This window comes from Vidua macroura, chromosome 6 (genome assembly GCF_024509145.1).
Source record: "Vidua macroura isolate BioBank_ID:100142 chromosome 6, ASM2450914v1, whole genome shotgun sequence".
Lineage (NCBI taxonomy): Eukaryota > Metazoa > Chordata > Aves > Passeriformes > Viduidae > Vidua > Vidua macroura.
The window spans coordinates 59880705-59903017 of NC_071576.1; the positions used below are offsets into that span (position 1 = coordinate 59880705).

The 22313-nt window shown below is 42.3% G+C and overlaps 1 protein-coding gene across 1 annotated transcript; it reads left to right on the forward strand.

Annotated features, from left to right (window-relative positions):
* The first annotated feature begins 1822 nt into the window (after positions 1-1822).
* Positions 1823-22236, forward strand: OVCH2 (ovochymase 2). The gene is given in 26 exon segments (XM_053980751.1): positions 1823-1879; positions 6994-7084; positions 8315-8424; positions 9347-9438; positions 10161-10345; positions 10556-10651; positions 11020-11184; positions 11721-11783; positions 11786-11905; positions 12990-13008; positions 13779-13843; positions 13846-13891; positions 13984-14067; positions 14069-14113; positions 14546-14688; positions 15013-15137; positions 15507-15597; positions 16348-16482; positions 16868-16948; positions 17584-17767; positions 18006-18075; positions 18610-18812; positions 19073-19115; positions 19117-19222; positions 19495-19683; positions 20078-22236. Coding segments are annotated over 26 exon segments (2631 nt in total). The 3' UTR covers positions 20101-22236.
* The last annotated feature ends 77 nt before the right edge of the window (positions 22237-22313 follow it).

The following is a 22313-nucleotide window of genomic DNA, read 5'->3' on the forward strand; positions in this document are numbered from 1 at the left end:
TGGCTGAATTGCTCAAGAGCCTCGACCAGTGGCACAGTTCAGTTTTCCACCCACTGCAGTTTCACACCAGCCCTGGAACCCCTTGAACTCCATTTTCTTAAGCTTTTAAGACCCTTCTGTGATTGTTTTGCTGCAATGTGCTGCTGGGAGCTGGCTCTGCCCTGGCACTGCAGGCTTGACAGGAGTAACCTGCACCCTTAAGCTCTGTCAGCTTTGGCAAATATTGCTGAGACAGTTCAAATTCATCCCTTCCAAAGCAGGCTGTACATCCATCACTCTGCTCCACAGCTTGCATGATCACATTTCTTACAAACAAACTGAGGGGGATTTTAGGTGTTTTTGTAGCTCTACTATTTAGCACTTTTGCTTTCGCTCTTTTTGCCTCTTCCCAATTATTTTTTCAGTCGTGTTTGCACATTCAAACTACTGAATAATTTTAAGGCAGAGTTCTCATTTCCTCCTCGTTATTTATAGCTACACCAACCGTTGCAGAGACAGGGAATCCCCCTTGGTTTCAAGACCAAAGTTTTCTACTTCCCCTCGCTCGTCCTGCTGTGGAATTTACTGTAGCACAATGTCTGTTCCCTAAAGGAAAAAAACAGAATTTCATGGCTGGTAATACCTGAGTCTCCTGTGGCAGCAGCTATTGCAGGTGGTTGCAGTGGTAGAAGCTGCTTGGGAGCAGGAGTCTGGTTATGAAAGTGAAAAAATAGGAATATGAACCCAGCTGGAGAATTCTAAGCTGTGCACAGCTTGAACCCAGAAGACTTTGTGTCAGTGCCTCTACTGCTACAAGGGTGAATCCTGCTCAGGTTTGCTGTGGGGCAGAAAGGATTTGCAAATTCCTGCCCCTTGTACCCTCAGCATTGAGAATGACCACAAAACGGGCAAAACCAGACAAAAACCCTGCAGCAAGATCTGTGCTGGATGTGTGTCACTGATGGTCATCATGTGGCTCCTCATTACGGTTAGAGAACTTTGCAGATGTCTCAGTTTTCCTTAAGCTTTCTCTGCTACCACCAAAACAGACTGAAATTAATTTCTACAGAGCCTACAAAGGAGTGTGAACCAAACCTTTTGATATGGCTTTAAACATCTCACTGTGCTGGAATGAGTTTTGCCTTGCAGTGCCAAGGGAAAACGATTCCTGTTGATTTTTACAGCTGGCTGTTCATGAACCAAAGCATGGGAAGTTAATACACCCACCTCGGTGGCACAGCTGGTGCTGTTCTGCCATCTGATGGCAGAGCTGGGACAGAACAAGGCTCCTTCCTGCCTTTCCAGGGCACGTTCCTGGGGGTGTGTCCCACCAGCAGGATAAATGTCAGCGCAGGGGATCCTGCTGCCGGCTGTGTTGTAATGGGAAATGAAGGAAATATCCCCTCCTTGTTCATTTATCCTGTCTGGCCTGGCTTTCCCCATTTCTCTTTGTGCTTGGGCTGCCTTTGCTTGTGCTCCCCACACCCTCACACTGCTCTGGGAGCATCAGGAGCAGAGGACAAAGTTCCAATTTTAACATCCCCCCCCTCTGTCTCTCTTGTTCTCTGTGTCTCCATTTCCATGTTTAAAAGTGGGAATTGTGTATCTTGAACTCTTTTACAAACCCAAATCCACTCCCTAGATTTCAGCCTGGAAATACCTGAAATTTAAAGAGTTTTAAACCCACATTTCTACAGTTTTGGCACAACATAAATAGCTTTATGAGCATGATACTTCTTCAGTGTTGTCTCCTCCTTTCTGGCTTGGTCTCCCAGTAGCTGAGGGCTGTGAGCCTGCTCTTGATTGCATTTGATTGTGGGTCCTGAAAAGAAATGATTTAGCCATGGAGACTGAGCCTGGAAGAGAGCAGACAGATCCAGGGCCAGAGTCCTGTAACAGGGTGAGCTGGTCTCACTTGGCTGGTCAAGAGCAAATACAGGGATTACTCCTGGACTTCCTTCTCCTGGGCTTTAAAGCTCGTTTGACAGGTCATTCATCTCCTCCTACTCTTTGGACTCAGCTCCATCTCCCAGCAAGGCAGAGGGACCCACTGTGAACCAGGCTGTGCTGGAGTCACCTGCAGTTCTCTCCTTTCACCTCCTGGTCTCGATGTGATGTGCAGTGCAGACACAACTGACAGCATAGCCAGGCTGATGTAATACATTTTTATTTTATCTTTATTTTAAGTATGTTTCTGAAAAAATCTGCAAGGATTCATCTCACTGCTGCCTGCCTGAGATGGTGTATTTATGTATTTTGAGCATATTCTGTAAGCACTGTGATACTGTAAATCTTTACCCATGCCGAGGAGGCATTGAAATGTTTCCACTGTGCTCTCCAAAAATCAGGTGATGTACTGGATTTATTATTTTTTATTTCTATTTACCTCGAGGAGCTGCCACTGTGCTATTAAGACTTTGCATTTCACAAAACATTCCCAAGGGGAATAAGCTGGGAGTTAAGTGACCAACTTGCTTCTGACTGTTGCTGATTTGTTCAATCCATATGCCAAATATTAGCTGAAAAGCACTAGTATTGATCTGTCCTTAAAAGGATTTTGAGATATTTAGATCAAATACTTCAGCTAAGCACAATTTTGTTCCCTCTCTCTTCCTTCGTTTGTCCTTTCCTAATTAATCAGTTTAAGGCTGGACTCCATCTAAGAGAAGCTCTGGCTGATATCAATGCATTGTGCTCTCCCTCTGCAGTATTTCTGCATTTGCTGACATTGTTCACCTTGTTTGGTTTTGGTCTTGTTTGCTTTGAAAGGTAAAATTTCTGTCTGGGAGAGGACTCAGCTTCAAAAGGAAAATTGCTCATCACAGATCCAGGTAACTGAGGCTGTATTTATAATCCCCATATATTGGGAAATGGAAAAATGGAGCTGCAATGAAAAGTGGGAAAAGGCCAGCAGCTGCTGTTTCTTTTAATTCTTGGTTTCCAGTCACTTTTGGCTGGTACATCAACTATTGAGCATTGCAGGATGAAAAAATGCATTTTGCGTTAAAACTGTGCTCCTTTTGTTTTGCACAGGGGACTCAAATACATCTTGATGTATATCTAAAATCTTGAATTAAAGAAAATGTTCTGGGAAACAGCTTCTTAGGGGGTTTCTGTGGGTTCTCATTGCCCCAAGTGCTCCTTTGAACATTCTTGCCATTGTGCACTTTGCTTTGTGCCCTGATGGGCCAGCTGGAGAATTTAGGAGGGCGTAGAGAGCTGAAGTGAAAACATTATCAAAAGTTATATCAAAATTATTCAGTTTTACTGCTCCCTCTGAGTCCTTGCTGGAGTTCATTGGAGGCAATAAAACACAAGTCAGTGTCTCTCTGAGGCAAGAACCCTCAGCCCTTTCAGTTTTGGGGTGGGCTGTGATGGGAACAGCGAGGGAGGAAGTGTTCAAAGTCTCTCAAAGTCCTCTGCATCCCAGGGAATCTGATCTGTGAGCAGATCTGTAAGTCTGTCTGACTAATACCTGGGGGGATGTGGAGCAGACCTAGGCTGTGCCAGGGGTGGGAGCAACTTTCCTCTTTAAACTCCAGAGTTACTGGGTGACTTTTAACTTCTGCTGTGCTGCTGAAAGCCTACAAAGCTCCTCTGCTCTTTGGGGACCTTCACCCCCGAAGAAAAGGGATTTCATCACGCCTGGAGTGTGACAGGTGATACCTCAACATTTCCGAATACTTGGCTGAGGCACATTTGTTCAGCAGAACTAGGCAGGAACTTGGAGCACAAGCTTGCCACGAAGCTTGGGACAGAACTGAAAATTCTGGATCTGCTCTGAGGACAGCTCTGTGTCTAGAGCAGCCCTGCTGAAGTTCCATGATGGATTTTGATGCTTTAAATTGTAAGTGGGGGCTACATTTGGAAAGAATGGGCTGTTCTCTCTAGGGCATGTATTAATTCCTTTATATTGGCACTGGCACTCAATTTTTGCTTAAAAGCTTTGGTCAAGAAACCAATCCTGCTTTTAAAAGCAAATCCAGCTACATAAAACAAGCTCAGGTCTCCACAGAGGCTGGCCAGGGCTGAGACTGGCATGAGGGGAATGGCAGCAGCACTTCCATGGGAGATGGGGCACAACTGCCCTAATTCTGGCTTGGTTTAAAGCCATCAAGGATCTGCAAGCGCTGTGAGATCCCACATCAGGTGTTTTGGATCATCTGTGAAGGATTTGCTTTGTGGTTTTCAGCTGTCAGTTTGTTTTTGGTAGAGAAACAGGCACTTGTCAGCACTGTTTTTATTAATAGATGGAATTAAATAAGTTCAAAATTATACTGGCTTTCAACTTTTGTCTCTGACCTTTTTATAAATAATTATTTTCTTAATTTTCAGGCAAACAATTTGCTCCCCAAAAAGGCTTGGATGACTGAAAAATCGTGGATGTGAATCTTTCTGGAAAATGAATCGATAGCACAGTGAGCATTGTTATTGCAAAGTTTTAGTTTGTAGGTCTTTTTTTGCAATTTTTACACAAACCTAGCTATAATCCTAAACTAGAAGAGCAGATAACTAGGATTCATGTGGGAATATTGAGCTGAAAATTTGCAGTTTGTCTTTTGCAAGTCAGGTATATTTATCAGTGATCTCTGCTGGTCTAAAAAAGTACATGAATCCCAAAACCACAAATCCCAAGTGAAGGTGTAGCATGGTTTTGCTTTGAGATGTGACTTTATTTGTACAGAGGGAAATAACATGGTTGGGAATTGCAGCTGCCTATTCCAGTGAGCACTTTGTTTGTCTTTCCTGACCAGTGAGCAAAGTGTAAATTTATGAGTTTTCTAAGCATGTATAGAAAGCCTGCATGCTAGAATAAAAACAGGTTTGAAGCCTTCTGAAAAGTGAGTGTTGCTTTGTATTGTCTCTGTCTCAACTACAGCAGTGGCCAGGAGTGGTGCTGGCAGAGCTGCCTGCCAAATCTGCCAGTTTTAGGGGCAAGAGCAGCTCCCCAGGGGGTGTGCCTCTGTCTGCAGGGAACAGCTTCAGGAGGACTAGAAACAGGCAGCAGAAGAGGAGAACACAGAATAACAGGACAAGAAAGCCCCCCCTTCTGTTCTGCCATCCCTGGTAAGTGCAGCTTGGGCAGAATGTGCCCCTCTGTGCTTTTTCTGTCTGACCCCTTTGATGCTGCACAAAAAGTGATGCCTCTCTGTGAGAAATTAGAATGTGCTGATTGTTTCTCCATCTGCTCATTGCTTCTCCATCTTCTATTCCACATCAGTGGCTCGTGTAGCATCACTCATAACCACAGGGATGGTTTATTCTTGTTTTTATGCCCTCCTGTTGTGGTGGATGAGCGCAGAGCTCTGCTGTACGTGGAACTGGTCTGGGGGTCTGGAGGGTTTGTTTTGTCCTTGCAAAATACAAATGAATCCCTGAAGGAAAGCAGCTTTCAAAAGTCTTTGATTGGAGCTGGAATCATGTTGGTGATACAGGTTTCAGAAGTGGCAGAAATGGACATTTCCTCAGGACTAGGAGGAAAACTGCACTCATAATAAATTCTGCATCTATAACAGAAAAAAACCCCAGCTGCAACTCAAAGTTTCTAGGATGGGGTTTATATTCAGTTCTTATAAAACTGCATGTTGAGAATAAAAGCTGGGGTTTGTTATCCTTTGACTGGCAGGGGAAAGAAGGAAAAACTAGAATTGAATAAACACATAAATGATTGTTGGGGTGGTCACTGATGGTGGATTGGTGGGCATTGTTATTGGGAAACCTTTGGCCAAACAATAAAACACTGAGCACGGTGCCAACAACATTATAAACCTGTGCTGTGTTTCTCAGGTCTGTAATATTGGCTAAGTATAAAGTGTGCAGGAAATATAAAGTATTGCCTCCTCAAAAGCTGTAGAAATTGTTGGGGCAAATAGCAACTGATATTCTCTTCATGTGAGTTCTATTTCCATGTGTAGATCTGCCTGGGTAAGTTGTTAGCAAAGCATGCCATGGTAAATTCATTTTGCCTCAAAAAAAAAATTAGTTTCAGAGAGGATTTTACAGCAAAGACTTTAGTGATGGGTAGAAAACCCATGCTCTGTTAAATTTGGTGTCTTAGATTGTAAATGGGGGTGTGTATGCTATTCCCACCTGTCAGAGCTGGGGCAGTTCTCTGCTGTTCTTTGGGCAGTTTTTTCTTTATCTCTCCCACAGCCAATCCTCCCTCCAGGAGATCTCTTCTGTTCATGGGCCATTAATTATTAATTATCTTCTGTCCATGGCCAGTGAGTGTCCCTGCATGGCTGAGAAAATTCCATCATCCCATGGGGAGATGCTCCACCCAGGGGAGGAGCCAAGCATTCCTACCTGGATACAATCTGACTTCGGGAACACCACAGCAGCCTTTGCCCACTGCATTCCCAGAGGAGCAGCTTTCTGCCCCACTGCATTCCCAGAGGAGCAGCTTTCTGCCCCACTGCATTCCCAGAGGAGCAGCTTTCTGCCCCACTGCATTCCCAGAGGAGCAGCTTTCTGCCCCACTGCATTCCCAGAGGGAGCCCAGGCCCATCTCCAGCAGCCCTGGAGCTTCAGAGGAAAACTCCAGCCTTGTCCAGGATCCTGCTCCAGCAGAAGCACAGCTGGCACTGCAGGAGGGCTGAGCCCCCATGGAATGGCACTGCTGCCACCACCCTGACCCACAGGCTGCCAGGGCCTGCTCTCTGGCAGTGGTCTGTTTTCTTTTTTGGTACTATTGCATTTGTATTTTTAATTTTCCTAGTAAAGAACTGTTATTCCTACTCCCATATCTTTGCCTGAGAGCCCCTTAATTTCAAAATTATAATAATTTGGAGGGAGGGGGTTTGCATCTTCCATTTCAAGGAAGGTTCCTGTCTTCCTTAGCAGACACCTGGCTTTACAAACCGAGACATTTGGAAAACTCATTAGTGGAGGTAAGTGCTTTGTGGCTGGATTAATGAGTAACCTCTCCTTCAATGAGTTGTTGTTGCCCTGCAGTGCAGGGTTTGGGGCTGGGTTTCCCTCTCTGTGTCACAAACCCTCTGTGTTTTCACTCAGCCCCAGGGTGAGCCTTTCCCCCAGCTGCTGCTGCTGTTGGGGCTGCTCTGTGTCACAGAGCTCTGTGCTGTGCCAGCTGCTCTGCAGAAAAGCAGGAGGAAATTTCACATCTTTAACAGTTTTAGGTCCTGGTGGTTCTGCTTGGCAGTGACAAGCCTGGGAGGCAGTGCTGATATCAAGAAGCTGCACTGGTTTCACCCTCTTAAGTTATCTACATGAATGTTTTCTTTCCATGAGTAATTCTTACGAAAGTTTTGCCTGATTCCTTGATGATTCAGAACAAATAATGTTAAGCATGATTTATGATTAAATAAATAAAATTAAATACTTTCAAATTTGCAACAAGGTCATGATTTATCAGGATACCCATGGGGTACAAACACAACACAGCAGGTCCTCCCTTCCGTTGTCTTATATCTTAAAATCCAGGCTATCCCTTTTTTGGAACAATTAATGATAACAATTGTTCCTGCTTCCTTCATGAAGATTTATTAATTTATAGAAAACAAGAATGGAAACCAGCAGCCTGTAAAGCAGTCAGGAATCTCTTGGGATTAAAAACTGCAAAGGATAGGGGCTTTTACAATTTGTCAAAACACAGACAATAATAGTTTGATATAATATTTATTTTTTTCACAATGGAGAGTTTAACAGAGTTTGTAGTTAAATCTATTAGAGATGTGTTTTCAATGAGTTTTTGTTGAAGTTCTCATCTTTAAGGAAAAAAATAAAATTGTGACTGCTATTGGTTTGGGAAGTGCACTACAAAGAATTCCTCTTCTACAATTTGCTGCTGGTTGCTTTGCTTCTGTCTTTCTTAAAATACAGCCAAATGAATAATTATCACTGCAGAGAATTGTTTCTATATTTTCCTTTAGAAACACATAAAGGGTGTCAGCTTCACTCAGCCATCAGTAGATGATGATAATAGTGAGTTAAGAAGTAAATTTGGCATAGTTATAGATGTTCTGGAGAAATCCAGCCACTGGTTTTGGTCATCAAGGTCTATTGTGTATTTTGACTCTTTGTCAAAATTATTTTCGGTACAAATGCTAGTTGTAAAGAGATTTCTGAAATTCATAATGAAATAGTGATTTAGTTCGAAAATAATTTCAAAACTTGCTTGAAAGAGAATATCTGCACATGTTTTTCTTAGCCCAGTTTAGCTTTAGCCTGGGCAGTTTGTATTAGGGATAATAAGATCTGTTTCCTGACATGGCAGACTGAATTTTGCACTAGGCCACGCCTTCCAATTCAGTGTTACCAAAACAGAAATAAAACTTGAATCCAGACTGAACCCTTCCTTCTTTTCCCCCCACAGATCCTAAGTGTGGGCAGAAAGTGCAAGGGACCAGCCCGTGGAGTTATTTTGTCCTTTTCACTCTGATTGCTGGGGGAAACCAGGTGAAGCAAGGCTCACACCCATGGCAGGTTTGCACAAGCAAATGTGGTTTTATCTGCAGAACAAAGCCCTGGAGAAGAGAAGGCTTTGGGGTGACCTCATTGCAGCTTTCCAGTACCTGAAGGGTGCCTACGAGAGAGATGGAGAGGAACTTTTTACCACAGCAGCGAGTACAGGACCAGAGGGAATGGCTTCAAGGTGAGAGAGAGTAGGTTTAGATTGGATATTAGGAAAAAATTCTTTGCTGTGAGGGTGGTGAGGCACAGACTGCCCAGAGAAGCTGTGGCTGCCCTGTCCCTGGAAGGGTCCAAGGCCAGGCTGGATGGGGCTCTGAGAAAACTGGTGTGGAAGGGCAAGGAGGATTGGATCTTTAAGGTGCCCTCCAACCCAAGCCATTGTATGATAACGTATTGTTGAACTCCAGCCTGCTTTTAAGAAAAGCAATGGAACAGGTGGAGAGGACTCAGAACCCATCCTGCTTCCTGATAAACCTTTGTTTATGATTTTTATTTTGTTCATCACTCTTTCTGGAAGAGTATCTGTAGATGAGTCTGTTGTAAATGGGTGAAAGTGCTCAGAAATAGGACACAGGACACCACCCCAGGTCCCTGGCTACTGCCAGGCATCCTTGATTTGCAGTGCTCCCAAAATTCTCAACCAACCAGTCACCTTCACAGCCTGAGTACCTCAGGGACTGGGGGTTTAGTACAGGTGTGTTGCTTTTCTCCTGGCCCCACGGCACAGCTGAGGGGAGAGCAGCAAGCTTTAGGATCTCTTGGCTCAGGGATTCTGAGAAAGCCATGGAAGTGTTCGTGCTGGGAATGCAGCTCGTGCTTTGGCTGTGTGACTCCTCAGAGAGTACCCAGGGGTGCTCTCCCTGCTCTTCCCCAGAGGCAATCAGAGCAGACACAAAGATTTTCTTTATTGGGAGTGTCTTTTTAAATGCTGCAGGTTTCCCTGAAGAGAAGGCAGAAGCATTTCTGTGGAGGCACCGTTGTTTCTGCTCAGTGGGTGGTCACAGCAGCTCCTTGCACCCTGGACAGGTATGGATGGGATATTTCAGGAGCAGGCTGCAGGTGCAGGAAAACATGGATTGGAAACGTGTGTGTGCTGTAGCATCTCTTTGTGGTGCTTACTTACAGGTGCTACCCTTTTGTTTGTGATCAGTATTTTTCATGTTTTAACAGAAAGGGAGAAAAAACCCTCTGAACACCTCAAAATAATTAATAAATAAACTTACAGAGATAGACAAAGAGTGTTTTTGGAAGTCTATGTAAAAAATTAATTTGCAGCAGAATAAATTTTATACTCATTGGTTTTGTGTTCCCTTGCTGCACACCTGGTCTGGTACCAGGAGCCCTAAGGCAGGATTCACTGTGGTTTTATGTTTTTTTTTTTTTTTTTTTAATCAACTCAGAATCATAGAGAAATGACCTTATTTATTCTGCACTTTTCTATGTTCAAATCTTCCCTCCTCCTTCAAAAAGCAGAATGGCTAAACACTTTTAAACCCAGTAAGAGGACCTGGTTTCTTAGTCGACCACCAAACAATGGTCAGGCCTGTAGCAAAAGGATTTTTCTTCTCAATCCTTTTCATCTCCCAATTCCTCCTAGAGGGCTTACTCAGCTCTTGCTGTCTGTACATCTTAAGTGCTGTAAGATCTGAAGATGAAAGGTATTGGGTATCAGAAGTGGTAATTTCTCGGTTTAAAAACAACTCAATTTTTCACTTCCATTTTCTCACTTTAATTTTTCTGTTCCACAGGAACCTACTGCAATACTTGCATGTCACTGCAGGAGAGCATGGCTTGGGGCTCAGGGAGAGCAGTGAGCAGACACTGCCTGTCACATCTGTCATGCAGCACCCCAAGTGTGACCCCACGACTCCAATGAACTCTGACATTGCCCTTCTGAAGCTGGATGGCACCTTCAACTTCACTAAGGTCAGAGGTAGCTGTGATCTTTTTCTCCATGAAGGAAAAAGTTATTGCTCTTTGCGTGCAGAAGGTAAATTGTCAATATGAGATTAATTTTACAGATTCCACAAAAATAGCAAGATTTTTCTTTCTGTTAAAAAAAGTCTCCAACACTTATAAAGGAAGCTTTTTGTAATTGGTCTTCCAAATACTTATTAATAAAATTCATGTCCCTGTGTGGCAGGTTCATCAATTTTGCCAGCAAGTCTTCCTCACCCAGGTGAAAAGTTTGAAGCAGGATATAACTGCACTGCTTGTGGCTGGGGCCATTTAAAGGAAAGAAAGCCATTCACATTATTATTTTTTTCTGAAACTAAGAGCTTCATTGCCCAGGTCAGAGCCAGAGCAAAAGTCACCTTCAACTGGCCTTAAGAATTGTAATCTCAAAATAGGATTTTGCTTCTATGCCTACCTGTGAATTACTTCAAAATGGGTAATCACCAAATCTAGACCTGCATTTGAATTTTGAAACATTTTGGAATTTTTTCAAGTAAAACTGCTTATATAGAAAAAACTGGATGTTTGCCAAAATATGCTTGCAACCATAACATGGCTTGGAGCAAGTTTCCAACCGCTTTTTGTGGTGTATTAACAGTGACATTAAGTTTACTTTCCAACTTTTCTTCTGAACATTGATTTGTGTTTCAGATGGACTGCTCTCTCAGGGCTTGTATGAAGTCAATCTCCCAGTCCCAAACAGCAGAGAGTGTTCACGAGCACTGTCAACTTTAAAGAAACCCATCCAAGGTGACACCAGAATGTGTGCTGCATTTCCAGATGGAGGAAGAGATGCCTGCCAGCACACAGGGCCCTGTGAGCTTAGGAGTGTTTCTCAGGAGCTCTGTGTGCCAAAGTAAACAATTTCACTGTAAACTGGGAGGTTTGGATGCAGGAATTCTTTCAGAAGTTCCCTATGGGGCAATGCACTTAATGACATGATTCCATATTAATTATTGTATGGGTTGTAGAACAGGTTCCTGAGAGCAATTTTGCAGAACACTTGATAAATTAATTAATGTTGGAAAGATCCAGAGGATGAAAGTAGAAAGAATTGGATTACAGGAAGGAAAGGAAGTGGGATAAAGGTTAAGTGATTGTTCCTCACTCCTTTTTTACATGCTCAAGCACACTAGAGATGAACCCATGAGGGAATTAATCTGTCTCTCCCCTTCTTGACAATCCTGACTAAACACCCCAAAAATGTGTGTGTCTTTACAGCTCCTTTAAAAATGACTGTCCCCTGTGCTGCAGGTTTTTGTTAAGGCACAAAAGAGACCCCAACAAACTCTTTAAGGCTTGCTCAGCTGTACAAGCTCTGGCTCCTGGGATTTTGCTGGGCTTTTTTCCAGGGAGATCCCTTTTGTGTCGAGGCAAGCACGGGGCCTGGAGCCTTGCTGGTGTCATCTCTTGGGGCTGGGATGTGCCTGCAGCTGGATAAGGAGTGAGAAGAAGAAACATTACAACAGAGGATCCCTGGGAATATTCCCAGACCTCAGCATGGTGCTGTCCTGGGTTCAGGAGGACATGAGTGCTGGTAATTAAGTCCCTGCAGTAATGCATCCCTCGCTTGTGACAAATCCTCTGTCTAATTTTATTTAATTTTATTTAATTTTATCTTTTTTCAGGATACAGCACTTCTATGATTTCCTGTCAAAGCACTGCAGCATTCCACAGTCCCTTGAAGTGTGTGTTACTGACAGGCAGTTGTCAAAACCAAATTGAGAGCATTGTAAATGCACTTTGCTTCCTCCTTGGACCGTTTTTTTTTTTTAAAAAAAGAATGATCCTTTCTTTTATGCAGCTAGCCAGTTAGCATGTTTATTGGAAGTTTTCTTTTTTTTTTAGTGGAAATCCACCAGTTGAAAGTATCAGAGATTCCATGTGCACTCCTTTGAAGTCACTTGTCATTTTTCTCAACAAAAACATGTTGGGTCAGAAATCTGACAACAGGGGGACAAGTGCTTTTGTTCAGTCTTCCCAAAAGGCCATGAATTCCCTCTGTGCTGGGGAACGGTGTGTGACCATCAGGCACCACTGCCAGAGTCATGGAGCTGGAGATATAAATGGCAGGGGTGAACTTTACTGAGAGATATAAGAAACTGAATTGGCATTTTCTTCTAGTTTGGGCTAATTTTGTTAAAGGGTTTTGGAGACTGTGTTAAAACTTACACAGAGAACTGAAAACTGAGGGAGGCTTATTTAAGAGGTTTAGTCAATGGGAAGAAAAAAATTGGGAGGAGAAAAACAAAATTTCCTATTAGAAACCATCTAGAATTGATGATTCAAAGAAGGAACCCCCATAATGCATCAGAGAAAAATGGAAAGGGTTTAGATTCTGAAAAAGTGCTGCTCAGACTGAGAAGTGGCCTGTCAAAGCATGGTTCATTCTGGTAGTGGCTTTTGAACTGTTTATTCGAATGTCAGCATTCCCTGAACTTGCAATTTTGTTTTGATTCCAAGCCTTAGTTTATTGTGTGTCCCCAAAAAAGCATTGGGAGTTGCCTCAGTGCCAGCTGTACAAAATTGCCATTTCACATGGACAAAAGTAAATTGTGAACATGAAACTGCAGGAATTTATTCTTCTTTTTCCTCCCCCTTCCCTATCCCTCCTTCATTAGATCTGAAAGTGAAAAGCTCCACAGATGAGTACATTACTTTTCTCCAGTATCTTCTATTTGTGTGAGAGCACAAAAAGCCCGCCCCCCCATAGTTGTTTATGTAATTTATAAAGGAAGAAACCTTTTTGAAAACATTTTTGCAAGTTTTTACTGGTCTTCCCAGGATGCTGCAGGGGAAATAATCTAATAAGTACCTGACTCCTTGCATTTGTTTGTGTTTACATAGTTGTTGATAAATGTTGCTCTTACTGGGTAACCTTGCAAGCTAAGGGAAGGGCAAGAGGAGATGATTTTTGTGCTCTTCTGTTTCTGCTGACACTTGACTGAAGAGGAAAGCTTCTGCTTTTTCTATTAAAGTAATTTTAAACAGTGCATTGAACTGTTGCAAAAGTCTCCTGCTGTAACATATCCAAGGGCATTATCACAGATGGGCTGCCATGAACACTTTTGTTATGCTCTGGGGTATCCATTTTTCCTCACTGAAAATCATTTATACCGAAATCTTCATGTAGCCAAGAGTTTCTTTAAGGTAAAAAATAAGCACTGCCATTTACAAAAGAATGAGAGCCTATTGCCAGGGCTTCATTCTTGCTCCCAGATGATGGGGTTTAAAGCTGATTTGCCAGAATTCCAAATAAAAGAGAGAAAATACACAGTATCAGTCTGCCAGCAGAAACAAAGTGCAGCTGAGCAATCCTGTCTCACAATATCCTCCAGATGTTTGAGATTTTTGGTGGAACAGCTGATTGCATATGTGTCAAACCTAATTCCTTCCATTATGATTTAACTCACAGCGTTTTGTAGTGTTCAGCATGGCAAACTCTGCACCAGTGAAGGGGAATTACATTTTCCTGGAAGCCTGAACAGTTCTATCAAAACCACCAGGAAGCAGAGAAAACAAAGTCTTCCCCCAGAGAATATTCCCCATACAAGTGTAGGTTTTGGGGTGGTTTTGGTTGCATTTTTGTGAATGGGAACTGATTTCTTATTCCAGATTGTGTATATGGACTCTGTTTGTGCCAGAAGGGAATTACATATGGCTTCATTTCTCCCACTTTGATGTAGAGCCAGAAATGTTCTGATTATGATTCTTTATCAGTCTAGTCAAAAGATGACAGACTCGTGGATGAGTTTTTGTCCCCTTGTTCTTTGAAACAATCATTCAGGTTGGAAAAGACCTTTGAGATCTATAACCTGTCAGAGCACTCCTTATTCTAACAGCAAGTGCACCCAGTGAGGTGGTGGTTGATTGCTTCACTTGCTTGATTGATACATTGAGACATAGGATCTGAAATAAAAGTAAAAGCGTGTGGGAAGTGAAGAGGTTGGAAAATGCCTGGTAGGGAACTGTATCACACTTCTGGTGTCAATGATTTTCAATTTTTAATAGAGTGAATCTATTTGGGCTAATGGATTAATAAGGAAAGTAGAGGGATGAATAGGAAATTTTCTTTTAATCCTAAAATTTTATAGTTAAGTATTAGAAACGGTACATGCAATTTTTCTCCAGTAACTGAAGGCTCTAAAACAGTGATTATTCTCTAATGTTATGTTTCAGGGAAATTCTGTGGAGGAGATCTTCCATTACCTCTTTTGATTGGCTGCAATAGCATAAGGCTGAAATTTGTTTCTAATGATGAGGATTATGGAACTGGTTTTTCCATTACCTACAAAGCTCTTACACCAGATATTCTTCCTGGTAAGTTTAAGCCAAGTAATGTGCCTGCCTACATTCTTGGGTGGGGACCTGGAAAAAAAAAAAAAAGGGGAAAATAAGCCAGAGGAAGCTCCTGTGGTATTTCTGTGTGGATGATGCTTTCATGGGGGGCCTTGAGGGAGGCAGCTGAGGCTAAAACATGTCCTGGAGAATTGTGTTTGGTTTTTCTGTGCACAGCAGTTCACCAGCCCTAAGGATGGGCCCAAGGGCCACCTGCTGAGTCTTCAAAGAACTCCTGATGTTCCTGTTCTGACAGCATTTCCAGCTGGTTCTTTCCTTTCCATTTTTGTCTGCCTGGATTTCCAGGTGCTGGCTGTGAGTCCCTCTTTGAAGAAGGAATGCTGGAGAGTATGCACTACCCAGAGCACTAGAGCAACCTGGCAGGCTGTCAGTGGATAATCATCTGTGCTCCACAGGACCATGTAGTCAAGGTATAACATGAATTCTTCTTGTGTCTACATGATGGAAATGGGCACCACTGACTGAACAAGAAATTATGCAGCTAAGGCCAAACAAGATCAAGCAACGTGAGCATGAATAATGCTGCTGGGTGCAGTTCAGACAGATAGGTTTGGATTTGTCCTTTAGGTTACAGTAAAATAGGATTTCCTGGGTTAAATTTTATCATGACAGATTCTTCTAGGAAATTTAATGTTTATGTATCACCTGTGAGAGGTCTGAATGTCACAGAATCCAAACCTTGCAGGAATCACTCACAATCCTAAAGACCCTGTAGATGTTTGATTTTTTTCCATATGACTTGCACAACAAAGTTCATTCTTTCATTTTTTAATTTGAAGTTTACATACCAGTCTTTTGAAGTAGAAGAGAGTGAAGATTGCTCCTATGATGCCATGACTGCGTATGAAGATGTAGGAGAAGAGGAAGAAATTGACTTGACTTTTGATTTTTTATTTTGAGGATGTTCTATTTATTTGATGACTTTCACTAGCCTCATTGTCCAGTGTAAATAAAGTTTGTTTGTAGAGTCTCAGGTAATGTTATAGGTACTAGTTTCAGTATCTTGAAAAATGCAGGTATTGATAATTCTTCTCAACTTACAGAAGCAAAGCCACATCGAAGTTTTTTTCAGTGTTTAAATTCAGTGTGAAATGCAGTTCTGAATTGGTTCCAGTGAAGCAAATACATAGCACAGTAATTTGGGTCTATAGGAATGATCACACACAAAGCACCCAAGACATTTCCTTTTCAGAGTCCAGCTGTTCTTCACTCCAGAGCATCATTCATGTAATTTTTGCCACTTGGCTTACAGTAAATGAGAGGAAGTCCTATCCCCCAAAAATTGTTTTCAGCACTTGCTTGAAGCTGGTGCTTAGATTAGGGAAAATAAGGTAGCTGGGGTGTTTCATTTGTGATGAAGTTTGTGGGTGCTGCAATAGACTTTATATAAATGTTGTGCAATGATGCCAGAGACTCCTTGTTCTGATGAGGAAACTGCTGAACAGGCTGCCAGGAATAGGTCAGTCCTTCAGCCTCAGCCTGCTTATCTCTTGGTCATGGTTACCTTTTACATTCCTGTCTGAAAGCTGGAATATACAGAATATTGTGCACCCACTGTTGAAAGAGAGAAGGATTAAAAAGTGCCTGTTAATTTGTAGTGAGCCTTTGCTTTCTCATTTTTAGTCAAGTCTTGTGGATTTGCCCTACCAGCACCTGTTCCAAGCTCCTCTGCTGTGATGCTGGTTGTCTTCCACTCTGATGAAACAGAGACCTTTGGAGGATTCAGAGCTACATTCTCCTTTGTTCATGTAACAGGTAACAGAAAACCAAATAGAAACTTGGGGAAATGCCTCCTTGGGGCAGCACAAAGGGCCCTTCAGTGGATTGGCTGTTCAGAATTATTTTGCTGTAGGAGATTCTTATCTAACAAATTCTTTCAGTACAATGTAAAGGACTGTGAACCTCTTCAGGCATTAAACGAAGGCCTAATGAATGGTGAAGACAAACAATGAATCTGGCCAAAATCTGGGAGTTGTGTCTGTGGCACATTTTAAATAGCACTTTAATACTGTAATAGCACAGATCCCTACAGCAGAAATCTGTTTTTTCTACAAAAATAAATAAGGAAATAAAAGTTATTTTATAATACAAATATTACTCAAGACATCCTGCTAACACACTCACCACCATAATTTGCTAGATTTAAATATTTTGAATTCAACTAAAGAAGAAGATTTTGAAAACATGAATGTTACTAAAGAAGAAATAAAGGTTACAACAGGTTACAAAGGTACAAAAACCTTATTTATGCTTCCTTCATGGGACTAGAGAGTACCTTTTAGACTATAAATTCTCAAAATACCTAGTGGTTGCAGTTGGTCCAGATTTTTTTAGTAAGATATTTTGAGGAAATAAAAATATGCACAGTGACATTTACATGCTTTGGCTTTAGCAGAACCTAATTTTTCTTGTTTCCTTCATCTTGCTAAGTGATGTACAGCAATTCAATAACATTTCAGCTTGTATGTCAGTTTACACCTACTTCCTTTGGTGAAAACAATTGCAAAGACAACGGAGTAATTGAAAATAACCATCAGCATTTTAGAGCTGCCCTTTCCCCCTCTAAATAGTCTATGGTAAACGGGATGAGTCCCTGTTCATTGTAGGTTTGAGGCTAAAACTTTTGAAGGTAAGTGGTAGCTTTCATCTTGGTGAAGCTCTGTTTTTGCTAGGATCATCTCCTCATGGTAGTCTAAACATTTGCATCCTTTTTGATGAGGGAAATTGGAAGATTTAGTAAAAAAGGTGGAGCTTGAAAAGCTGTGGGGTTGCCCTTAACTGGAATGTTCTTTACTTCTCCCAGTCTTAACCTAACCTCTAAAACACTTCTTGGAACATCAGTGCTTTCTGTTTCAGAGGATGCTTGTGGAATGCCTCCAAACCAACCCAGGTTCCTCTTCAGCAGGATAACTGGAGGTGAAGAAGCTGTGCCCTACTCGTGGCCTCGGCAGGCCAGTGTGCAAACTGCAGATGAGCACATCTGTGGAGGAGCAGCCCTTGCCCAAGAATGGGCTGTCACAGCTGCCTTCATTCCAGGTGAGTGCACTGGGATGAGCCCTTCCCTGGGAATGTCCATAACTGCACGCTGTGTCCCTGCAGCCTGCTGCTTCCATCCAGGGTGGCACAGGGTTGGTTACACCTGTTACAGCTTTCACTGCCCCTGGATTCTTCTGCTCCACACACATGTGCTAGGAACACAGCAGGTTTTAAGACTGTTGGGTTTCAGGACTGCTGTTATATCAGCCTGACAATGAACATTTTTTTTTTTTTTTCCTTAGGGAAGTATACAGAGACTTATGGATGGTGATAACAGGACTTCAGGATCTTACAGAGGAAGAGTACACACAGGTACTGTGTGCTCTGCTTAGTAATGAAATACAAATCAGTCTTTCAAAGTAGTTTTTATTGTAAATGTGATTCCCAAATTCTTCACGATGAAGCAATCCAACAGCCTGAACGCTGATCGTGACCTGCATTTATGCAACAGCTTTTGTGTGACTGTGAGCACAGATCTGTGCCTTCACTGAGCTCCAAAGCTCAGAATTCCAGAGGATGTGGGAGTGAGAGGTGTATTGTCTCTGCAGTCACTGGTGATATCATCAAGACAGAAAGATTACGGCACAAGTTGCCACTTTGCTCAGACTGGATAAATGTTTTTCCAAGACTGTCTTCCGACCCTTGCTGGATGTTTTCTGCATGTTCCCTGTTCCATGTCGCAGATGCATAATCTTGACTTCTTAATATTGGAAAGCTGGCGGTTTCTGGACCTGCTTCTAAATGCGTTCCCTTCTTAAGGCATCTTGGAAATTTATAAAACCAAAGTTACTTAAAGCCTCACGCTCCCAAGTCTTTCAGAAAATGTCAATGCCTTTGCTTTCCTAGAAAAGGTCAGCCAAGCAGTATTTTAGACACCCAAATTTTAACAGGACCACTCTGGACTCTGACACTGCCCTGCTGCAACTGGCTGAGCCCTTGGAATTCAGCCCCTCCGTGCTCCCAGTGTGCCTCCCTGCCGAGGAGGAGGTACTGCAGCCCTGGAGGATGTGTGTGGTCACAGGGTGGGGCGCACCTGAAGCAGGTATGCAGTCTTTGCTGCTTGGGCATGTTGTGGCTGTGTTTTGAATACCACATTCTGTGCTGGAACAGTCCTTCTGTCTATACATTAGCTTTTGGAGAAGAGACATGTTAAAAAGTTTTCACTTGTCAGCTAGATGTGAAGGGACATGGGTGGGAGGAGAGAAATCAGGTAATGTAGACTGAGACCTTTTGAAAAGGAGAGGGGTAAAGCTTCCTTCTGGAACCACTAATTCATGCCTCTACTGGATGATGTGTTTTAATTCCAGAGAGAGAAAAGGGAAGTGCAGCAGCTGGAAGTCCCCATCCTGGCACCTGAGCGTATGTCAGAGCTATTACATAAACCTTCCCAGTAAAGTGACCCAGGGGATGATCTGTGCAGGATTCCCTCTGGAGGAAGGCAAGGACTCATGCACAGGAAGTTACCCTTGGACCAGATGGGTTCTAGAAAAGGGAAATGCAAAACCTCCCAAAGCTGTTATCTTGCAAACAGGCTGTGGTGATTTACAGTGAAAGACTCCTTAGCAGTCAAACCCATATTGCAAAAAGAGTTACTTCCCTTGAACAAAGGTTGTGTTCAAAGAAAGCTTTGTCTTTTCAAAATGGAAAACTCCAAGCACGTGAGCAGCTGGGATCTCTCCTTGCTGAACTGAGATTTTAAAAACAGCAGGAGTGATGTTAGCTCATGACAAGGTTCCTTTGTCCTTGTGCAGGGTGATTCTGGAGGCCCATTAGTTTGTCCTTCAGGAGACAACTCGGGGTTTTACACTCTCCATGGAATTACTAGCTGGGGCTTGGCATGTGGAAGGAAGAACTACCCAGGAGAATACACCAATGTTAATTTTTTTGTTGGCTGGATCAAGAAGAATATTAATAATAGTGGTATATATGAAAAAAAAAAAACATTAAATGAATATTTTTGCTATTGTTAGATGATTAATTTGAGTCTTTTCCAGGGTGCCATTTTTATATTTGGGTGTCCAGTACTCCTTTAAAATATCCCTAGCTGAATACCCAAAACATAAGTCAGCAGTAACTTCTGAAAATCTTACTTCTTCCAGTTGTATTATTATTATTCCATTCTGTACTGCATCTCACGTGTGGATGAATGTTTTTCCTTGCTGTGGCTTTGCAGCTTCATTTCTCAGGGTCGGGAGGAAGTAGAGGAGCATGAACTGACACGTGGTGGTAACTGAGTCCACTTTGACAAGTTTACAGCCTGTCTTCATTGATGATCTTTGCAGAGTTTACCCTGTTTTATATTTCTTTTTTTCAGAGCTCCCCATTTTCATTGTGTGACTGTCAAAAGAACAGTTCTGATGGATCCCATTGTAAAACATTCCCAAAGCACAAATGTCATTGAAAACAAAATTTGCTGGGAGCATGCAGGTTTTTGACTGATGAACAGATTCCAGAGTAGCTGATAATTACCCTGGGAAATTTACTGCTGATTTACCTGAACTGAGACTTTGGCTTTTCACGTGTGTTGGAGCAGTCACAAGTTACCTGCAGGCTTCTGACACTCTGTTAATCCATCTTAGAAGGGAAAAGAGGGAAAATAAGCCACATGAGCCAAGCATGTCCTTGCTTGTCCTCCTTAAATGTAGTGCTGGAGAGTGTAAAAATACTGCAGGATATTTTTAATACAGTCTCTGGTTTTACAAATTGTTTGGTGTTTAAACAAAAGTGTTTGAAAAGACAGGTGTTGCAGGCCAAGGGACCATGCAAGAACTGATAGCTATCCTAATTAATCTATGCATTAACTCGTAACTAGCAGTTTGCTTAATGTCCAAAAGGCTGCTTATACAGAAATCTCAATGGTCCAGATAATAATTGGATATCTCACTCAGTTTTTGTTGATATTAATGGCAAAACTATTTTGAGAGTTTTTCCCATACATGCATTTGATGCCAGTAACCCTCCTTTTTTATTATATTAGTTTTGAACCTTGGTTCTTTAGGTTTTTTTTTTTTTAAACTTTCAATTTTATTCTGTAGCTGGGGAAACAATAATCTCACTGCCTTTATTCTCCAATGAATAAGGTAAACATATTTCACCACTTTCTTCTCTTCACTGTAAAGTTTGAGGCAAAAGCCCACAAAATATTGAGCATGAGTTTTTTGTGAAGCTATGAAAATGCTTAACAGTGGAAGGGTTATGGACAAATTGAGATTCAGAGATTCAGATTAACAGCTGTGTTACATTATTGACAGAGTATGCATCCTCTATTTTTGCCAAGCTCTCTGAAGAGATCTTCAGAGAGAAATGGAGGGAAAATATCCTTTGTAAATTTTTACCATAGAAGCCTGTTAGTGTTTGGTTATGGTGGAAGTTGCCATTAGCTGACTGTATCAGTTTATGCTGGGAGCAGATGTGTATTATCCCTTGGCTGCTATTCTGTTTTTCTTAACAGGAGCACAGTGACTTTTATCTGTTTATTAATTTAAAACAAGGATTTCAAGTGAATGTGTTCAGAAAAGCAAAAATTGTGTGGGGAGAACGACAGGTGATATCAGCTGTGATGTTGAATGCAGTGGTTATATACTGATAAATTGGCGTCTCTTATGAAAATTCCTGTCTTAAATTCTGTCTTACAGTGTCTGCTTTTGATTTGATTGTTATGGCACTAATTTTTTGCTTGGCTGCTTGATGTTGGGCTTTTGTGTTTCTCCTAATACGACTTTACAAGGAGCCTAGTTTTTGCTTTTGTTTGTCACATCTTTTTAGTCTCTTGTAAGGTGCCAGTAGCTTTTAGCAACAATGTGAACTGTTTTCTGATGCAAATGAAATCTTGATTAAAAAAAAAAAAACAAAACTAAAAAATAATAATAACTATTACTTTCAAGGGTGTCCATGTAATGGGATTCTGTTTAATGTTTAGGTGAGGCTCTGTGACCGCAGGTTGTTCTGGTTAGCTCTGGAATGGTGTCCTGCTCTCTGTGCTCCTCTGCCTGTGGAGGTAACACATTCCATGCCTTTCCTGACCCTCCTCCCACTGTGGGTCTGCCCAAAAGGACATGACAACCCCATTCTCGCTGGATCTTCCCTGTTTTCTTTTACCCTCGCTTTATTTCCCCTGCACTTTTCGAGAAGCGGCACGAGGGCAGGTTTATTTCTCATTTAGGGAATCCATTTATTGCCGTGCCTTGGGTGCACAGAAATACTGCCGATTCTTCATCTGAACTGGCTAGTTCGACTTTGTTGTCCTCCTTTCCTTTTACTTCGCAGAAAGAATTGTTAAGCATTGGAAGGGGTGGTGGGGTCACTATCCCTGGAGGTGTTTAAGGAAAGGCTGGACATGCCACGGGCTGCTTGGCACGGTGGCGTCCGGTCATAGTTTGGCCTCAGAGGTGATGATCTCAGAGGTATTTCCCAACCTCATGAATTCTGTGAAACCAAGAATTTAACTAGCGGGGCAGCCTGACCCGCCCGGCCTGAGGGCGGAGCGGGGCTCCCCCGTAGTGCCCGGGCCCAGCCCCGCCCTGCCTCAGGCGGGACCGGGAGGAGGAACC